Source organism: Taurulus bubalis (genome assembly GCF_910589615.1).
Source record: "Taurulus bubalis genome assembly, chromosome: 2".
Taxonomy (NCBI): Eukaryota; Metazoa; Chordata; class Actinopteri; order Perciformes; family Cottidae; genus Taurulus; species Taurulus bubalis.
Window position 1 is genome coordinate 16,781,340 of NC_136590.1, and position 8,498 is coordinate 16,789,837.

At 38.6% G+C, this 8,498-nt stretch overlaps 1 protein-coding gene across 1 annotated transcript in view; it reads right to left on the reverse strand.

Moving 5' to 3' along the window:
• Nucleotides 1–377: 377 nt before the first annotated feature.
• get4 (guided entry of tail-anchored proteins factor 4) overlaps nt 378–8,498 on the reverse strand; it is a gene marked incomplete at its 5' end in the record, with an annotated part of 8,754 nt that continues 633 nt past the window's right edge. Inside the window, 8 exons of the mRNA XM_079237083.1 lie at nt 378–2,757; nt 3,535–3,607; nt 5,386–5,461; nt 5,848–5,988; nt 6,320–6,458; nt 6,729–6,878; nt 7,308–7,389; nt 7,977–8,055. Coding sequence (XP_079093209.1) covers nt 2,666–2,757; nt 3,535–3,607; nt 5,386–5,461; nt 5,848–5,988; nt 6,320–6,458; nt 6,729–6,878; nt 7,308–7,389; nt 7,977–8,055 — 832 coding nt within the window. The 3' untranslated portion in view covers nt 378–2,665. The remainder of the gene's footprint in view (nt 2,758–3,534; nt 3,608–5,385; nt 5,462–5,847; nt 5,989–6,319; nt 6,459–6,728; nt 6,879–7,307; nt 7,390–7,976; nt 8,056–8,498) is intronic.

Sequence of the window (8,498 nt, forward strand, 5' to 3'; positions counted from 1 at the left end):
GGACCGATACAGGAGAACATTCCTGCCTACTGCTAAGACTTTATAATAAATCACCTCTGGCCAGATCCTCCCTCATAACTCAATAACCCTAGCATCGCTTTTGTCATGTAGTCACTGTATATACTTTATATACACTGTATATACTTTGCATTTTCTTAAATTGAATATGTTCTGCTCTGCTATTGTTTAACTTGTGTACAAAGCTGAAGTACTAATATGCTGCTATTAAGTATCTCAGGAACTTGATAGATTTTTTTTTTTGTACATTTTCTTTAATCCTACATTACATATTCTAGTAACCCATGCACCAACGTTGCACATGATGCACATCATGAGGCAATAGGAAAAGAGGACAGGACAATATTTGTTTCAAGACATTCTCAAACTCTTCTCAGTTGTAGTTTATTTATTTAATTAGTGAATAATTGAAAAGGCAAACACTCCCCTTAAATAAAAAGGAAAAAAAAAGATCAAAAACAAACAGCTGTAATGACAGACAGCCTTTGGTCACGCACCTTTTCTTTTTACTGCCAGATGACTAAAGGAGAATTCTAACAAAACTGACTTTCAGGTTAAAAAAGTTGTGACAATTGACACTGAATAATATAACTCTTGTGATGCTAGCAGAAGGGCATGATCTGTGATATCGTTTGACGGATGGATGTCTTGGGGAATGTGTACTGTTGAGCAATCTGAAGGTCAACTTTGCTCGACCCCTGTGATGTAATGGAGACTCCTGCAGAAATGTTACTTTTTGTGACTGAAGCTCAATACTGTTCAAGCTGAGTCTCTAAATAAGAGTCTTTATATTTTTTTGGGTTCCTCAGTATTTGATGACTGCCACACCACTGGTCTTTTTGTCTTTATCTTAAACATTAGCTGGATTAATCACAGCAGAGTACATTGACAACTCAACACTGTTAAATCCGTCCCTCTGTACTGTGGCACTACAACATTAAGCCAGCCAGTCCTGCCAAAATGGCCAATATTAAAGATTATGAAACAAATAATCACATAAATGAGTACAATGTTCAAAAGGATCCAAATGAGCTGTTTTATACTAAAAGCATTCTCAAAACATCTAATATGCATGGAATTTTCTTATCCTCTTTTTTTTTTTTTATATACTCAATATAGGAACACTAGAACAATATTCCCGAAAGATCAGTTCAGTTATACCAAGTCGAGTTTGTGTTTCTTTAAATGCTTTACTCTACATATTCAAACAATTATTTATTTCATATTTAGTATTGGCCATGTTGGTGTTTGACAGTCCCACACAGAAGTAAATAAACATTACTCTAAATTGGAAGACCTATGAACTTTCCTCATATTAAATTTGACAGAGGGGGATGTGACCCCCCCCTTTAAGATCATCTGGAGCGCAGGTACCCTTAAAGTGAAACTGACAAGACCTTCGACTGATTGAATGACTACGAGGACAAAAAGATGCTGAAAATTGAAATATGTGAGAAAAGAAAGCCGTCAGGACGAACAAGCAGAGTGAGAGTGTTCTGGGCTGAAGCAGTTAACACTGATGAACAGTAGCTATTGTTAAAAACGTCACACTTCTGACACTGCACTGGCTGAACTGATGTTGGGGCTACTGATCCAATTGTTGAACAGAAAATCAGAAACGATCAGGTAAACAATGGGTTTAGATATTAGCATTTTGTAACATGACAAGCAAAATTCACTCCAACAGAGAGTCTTGTTTCATCACTTTACGGACACAATTCCTCTTGGGGATGCAAACCGCAGCAGCTCAGCAAGTGCACAGTCACAAGTGGGGCCTCTACAACGGAGAAATAATATGTCTGTATACAGACAGCTGTTTGCAGTAATTCACTTAAATAGAAATGACAGCCACAACTATGCTCTGTGGCGGAGACATTGAGCAGAGTGGGTTTGTTTGAGATTCAAGGTGCAAGATGAGCTCTGATAATGACTTACACAGAGCGTTGTTGTCTTTTTGGCCATGTTGCTAAAAGGACAAAGAGATGAGAAACTGAAAGACACCATCGACTACAAGTACAGTTTAATTTACTACTGAAAGAAGACTTTAACAAGAAAGTTGCTGATAAATGCAGCAACACCGTGGCGCTGATTGAGCTCTGTGTGGCTGTCTGGCAAACTAAACAGTTGAATACTTGTAGTGAGTTGACTAAACCCTCTTATAGTGACGTCGTCATCACCATTATGAAGAGGGGTTTCTGGTGATGTCATCCTCTCCACTGGGAGACTCCAACCTTCCCCATCTCCATCACTGGAGGCAGTTTTCACAGGGAGAGGGCAGTTTGTTATCTCGTTTAAGAATCATACACCCTAAACAGAGCGCAAGAGTCCCACACTAACAAAAATAATGATTAAAATAAAATAATATAATAGTCGTACAATAATTCAACACAGGAAGCGTTTGCAGTTTGGCGCAGTCAGTCCTGGAACTGCTGAGAGGGATGTTTTGGCAGCCTGATACTTGCTCTGATTTTAAGACTGGGAAGGGTTTTATTTTTGGAAACCGCACGCCTCTGAAAACTTGGACCGGCGCCATCGCCCAACCCTTGTTGTGGAGGTGAAGCAGGGAGGCGGTGTTGTCGTCCGCATTTTTGTTTTTGTGTGTGTTCGTTTGTTCTCTCTCTCTCTTTCTCTCTCTCCTGGAGCGGGCTTAGTCCAACTCTATGGGGCTGCTGTCCTCCTGGGCTTCTTCGCCTGTGTCGTCCTCCTCGCCCGAACCCATCAGGCTGTTCAGCAGGTTTCCTGCAGGATGCAACACATTGATCACCATTCTGTGCATTCAAAGGATTTGACACAACATTACATCGTGCAGAGAGCCTTTCCAAAAAGGTGTTTACATATTATATGTAGCATTTGAAAAGGAAGGGTTACACATTGAGAAATACACACATTGAGTTTCTTGCAGAGATGTGAGAAGATTGATAGCACTCTCAAGTTGGTAGTGATATATATATATATATATATATATATATATATATATATATATATATATATATATATATATATATATATATATATATATATATATATATATATATATATATATATATATATATATATATATATATATATATAGTTCCCCCAGTCCAGTTAGCCTGGCTCGGTTTCAAGGTAACCAAATCTGCCGGCTGGCTCCTCTAATGCTCACTACACCTACATTCCAACCTCACATCTCTGCTCGTTGCTGACAACTTTCGCTCCATATATATTTTCTGTGCTGACATTAGGGGTGTCCATCTTCCATCCAACATTTAGCAAGAAAGCAAATGAGTACATTTCCCAAAATGTCAAACTATGTCTATAATAAACCATCATATGTCAATATACGTTTGTCTATTTAATAACAAATTGCATGCAGCACACCTGATCTGTAAAACCTGAGGGTTTAAAAGTGTGATTAAACAGTGATTAGATCATACATGGAGCTAAACTTAAATTACTGATCATCTGTAAGATTAATTAGGTGTATATAATGCACTCAAATTTCTGCTCAAATGTACAAAGTCTTGGTTCACTCACCTAGCAGTCCACCGTATGATGGGGACTGTTTAGGTGGAACACCAAAGAAAACCTGTCCTATTCTGTCGAGATACTGACGAGCCAGGAAGTTGTCCAAAGGAAGAGGTAGAGGAAGACAGAGTTGTGAATAAGACAGGGACGTAACAACATGTGAGCACGTCTTCGGCAGTAGTTTTGTATCTAGTCTAGAGTGAAGAGAGGAACATATGTTGGTGTGATCAGGCACAACCAGCGTCGGAAATACACAAGGGCAAAACTGCCCCTAAGAAATATAATTTTGCCCCTGATATCAATAGGAGAGGGGCAAAAAATGCCCCCACAATTTCCTCTAATAATTATGATAATTTAATGAACTAGAAATGTAACGAATTTAGAAATTAGAAATGCGCCGTCCACGTTTAAATCAACTGTCTGGACTTCCTGTCACTCGTAGCGCCGCTGCTCGCACAGCTGTCGCGCAAAACACAGGACAACATGCGCGACACGCCGCTGCTCAAAGCATCAAACTGGCTGCGGGTCCTCTAGCAGCGCTGGAAGCGGCTGCCATTCAGACGCACTTCCTCGCGTGAAGTCCACCGAGCTGTGCGGCTACGGATAATATTATAAACCCAGACACGAGGGCGTTTGACGTTCCGTTGTTTTTGGGATTTCCACAACAAGTATAAAGCAGAAAGAGTGGTTATTTCCATGGTGGAAGGCGTAAATGAAAACTGCGTAGACAGCGACAAGCCCCGCCCCCTCTTCAGCACATCCAGCTCAATGACAACATTGATGACATGTTGGTCAGTTTGTCTGCTTGACAATCACATTTTGCTGCAATAAAAATGATTGAAGTGAGATGAAACTTGATCTTCTTAGATACAATATGTTGACAAAGTTTTCCTTTGGGGACAATTTGCGGTGGAAAAAAGGGAATACATCACAATACTCAGTATATCGCAGTATAAAATAGAATCGTGGGACCTCTGGTGATTCCTACCCCTAGTAGGTACAACGTGATTACGGGAACAAACAACAAAAACTCAATAAATATAATTTTTTTTTTTTTTTATAATTGTTAATAGTTGTTTTAAAAAAAAGTAATAACAATGAATTACCACAAAGAAATAGAATAACATTGAATATGATTGTCTGATTTATGTTTTCTGTTTGTTCAAAAAAAATCTAAGAAAACACGTTGAATCTGTAGACTACTGCCAAATAGTCTTATTGTTGCCATTTGATTACAATTGTTCATATACTTTAAGCCTAAATAGGTATATTTATTATTTTTAACAAAGGTTAAATGTTATTTCACAAGTCTCAAAAAGTGCCCCCAATATTTATTGAAATGACCCTGGATTTCAGTAAAAAATTGCCCCACCCTAAAAAAAAAAATGTAAATTTCCTACCCTAGGCACAACATTGCCGTTTGTTGAAGGCTACAGAAAATGAACAATAAAATAGCAACAAAAATGCACTATTACAGATAAATCAACAAAATTGACACTATTAAGGGAACAGCCTCGACTGGTATCATCAACAAACAAAAACAATCCCACTTACATACATTTACAGCTATTTACCTGGGAAACCCCCAAAACCAGAGGAGAATATGACAAAACAAATACTTCTATCTATATCTATATCAGTTAAAGAAATAACAATATGCAGTTCCAGAAAGAAAACACACAAAAGGAAAATGCAACACACTGAACTACTCCTGAAATATTTCATCACAACACATAGAAGACATTACTATTCAAATCACTATACACATGGTGAATTGCGGCTGCAGTCCCATTACTGAAGTTTGATTAATACATGATTCAAGGGAGTAAATACCTGACCATCAAGCATTTTCACACTCACCTCATTATACATGGGGTCCCTCTTCAGGGAAGGTTGATATTGCTCACATAACACTGTGAAAACTGTTAATTTACCCCTAAAGAAACCAAGAGAATGAGAGCTTTGAATACTGTACATTATTAAACACAAACACTTCTGCTGTTGACTACAAGAACAGGCTCTGCAGTAGCTCAGACAATGTTGTCTATGTTAGTCTCACTACATGAAGTCTATAGTTGGCTTTGTTTCATTCGCGGTACACAAATTGTCAATCAAATGTGATGACTGTTGCAGTAGCCAATGCTAGCTAAGGTGTCTGTGCAGTTATACAACAGAATAATACATTATCATATGACATTGAGGTCATTATATATATATATATATATATATATATATATATATATATATATATATATATATATATATATATATATAAAAAAAAAAATACGGTTCTTGAGTGTTAACACAATAAATCAAACTTACCCATCCACTGCCAGCAGCAGAAACCAGATAAAGTTTAGTAGAGGCTGGACGAAGGGAGGGCCCTTCTCTATGGACGGGTGTTTCTCTGTGTACGTGCTGAACACTACAGAAGCGCCGTTTTTGTTCTTTAAGCAGAGGAACCTGTAGGGTGGAGGATCAGAGAAGAAAGGGACAGAAATAGAAAAAAGGACAGCGAATAAAGACAAAAGGAGAAGATGGGAAGGAAAATGTGACAAAGTGTGACACAGGATGAAGGAAGAGAGAGAGACGGTTTAAAGAAACTGATGATAGACAATGATACGACAAACATACTGGAGGGTACATCAATACCACTGCATATACAGATTCTGAATAGTAAACCAACAAAAAGCTCAGATGACATTTGCCAAGTTGAATCTGAATCTAACATGGAAGGCGATTTCAACTTTTACATTGCGACGGCATTAAAAACGAATATTGGTGTTTGACTTACTGTAGGACGGCCTGCGCCACAAACATGTCGACCTCGTTGCGGAAGCCTCGTGACGCTGAAAACTCCACCAGCATCTGTGCACAGCCCTCACCGTCAGAAGAATGCAGGAAGTGGTAACGAGACTCACTGTAGTTTTGCTCTGAAGACACAAATTGTACTCCTTTAAACATTTAAAGGACATTTCTGCGTTGTCGGCTGAGATGTATGACATAGTGCTGCAACACATTGTTATTCTTCAGTATTGTTATTTGTCATTTAAGAAGCATTTTCAAAAAGGTTTAGTGTGCTTTATGCATGTTTGAAACCCAGAAAAGTTCAGAATACCAACATTAAAAACCTAATACTACACAACAAACAAATAACTGAATGTGTTACTATCCTCTACATTTAATGATAAGTCATTAATTACCTTTCCACAAGGTGACAGCTAGCAGCTGGTGTAGTTTTGGGTGACCCAACTTGCCGGACCCTCCTGTGGACCATTTCAAGGCTCTGGACACAAATGCAACTCTCTCCGGAGAGTTCTGGTCCATCCGGCTGAACAGCTTAGCCAGGCTTTCTGCAACAATCACATATGCAAACACACACAACCCCAACAGCATCAGAGAATGTCCTTTCTATGCCCCTCCTTGTGAAAGGCGGTCTTCTCTGAATGTTTTAATGCTGCAGTGTTTATAAAATATCACATCACAGAATAGAGGTGTCCCAAACAAATCCTGCATATCATTAACAGTATCAGGGCCAATCAATAGTGGAACAGTATTAGCAATATAAGGAAAGCCCAAACCATCACCAACTGCGATCTGGGTATGCCAGCTGTTCAAAAATGCCTCATTGTATAAAAAAAACTGGTACTTATTGATCAGGACATACTACTGTAAATAATGTATATTGTTTAATGTAAAAACTCTTTACACAGATATACATTTAGTACAATTAGTCTATTAGGGGGACTAGTCTCTTCTAAAGGCTCAAGGCTCCCACTCACCTAATATTTCATCTTCTACTTTTGTCTCAGATTTCTCCAACACCTCCAGTACCAGCATGGACAGGTCCGCTGCACTGTTTTGCTGGAGATAAAAACACAAGTGTATCTTTAATTCCATATTTTCAAAAGAATTGGATATTTTTGCAAAAGCAATTGGGCGATTTGAGAATAAGCTTAATCAAAAACCAATCAATCAATCATGAATTCATAACCCAACTAGCAAACTGACATCTAACAGATTCCTGGCTAAATTTACATGCAAAATGAATTCCACCTGGAGGCTTAAAGTTAGGGCAGGACTGCGTATGCAGCATTAGTGCAACTAATCTAAACACAAAGTGTACATATAGTGTGACCAGTAACAACCTGATGTCAACATCAGCATTCTGCACACTGTTGCACACAAAGATAGACTTCACACAAAAGTGCAGTTTCACTTGTGAATAACGAGCATATAGACACTACTCTGGTATTACAATTATACAAAAGTAGACAAATACAGTCATTCAACAATACTGATTTAAAATATGATATCATCAGTCTGGGGCATAACAATCTGGGGCGTTTACATAAACAATGTGCACACTTTACATTCAACCCTTCAAAAACAGACCTGCCACGGGACATAGCAGGCCAGCTAATCGAGCAGAAATCTAGTGGAGCATGTACCTGGTTATAGCTGAAGAAGAGTAGAGCGCCATTGTGCATCAGCTCCCTGGCCTCAGCATGTTTTGCCTGTGACATGTACCTGATGAAGGACAGGAGCGTCATTGGCATTACACGTGAGATAACGTCTGCTTATCAAGATAGACACGAGGATCACCCAAGACCCTCAACGCCTTGGACAGCAAGATAAGATATATGCACGCTGGCTTTTCCTGGAGATCCAAAACAAGGTGTCAATGTGAATGTGAAATAGATATAACAACTTTCTTGAAGACCACAGTTCAGCTGCATTTTTTTGCATGTATGAGAGGATTTCAGGAGATAATATTGCAATTATGACAGTTAGTCATGAGAAAGACAATGGCGAAGAAGTAGAAGGCGAACAAACTCACTCTCTGATCCGGAGGAGAATGATTCAGAACATAGATCATATTCTTCACTAAACTAAACTGCTTCAGGCAGATACAATAAAATAGATAGCGTTATATAAATATACCAGACAAGGAAACATGTCTAACGTTACCT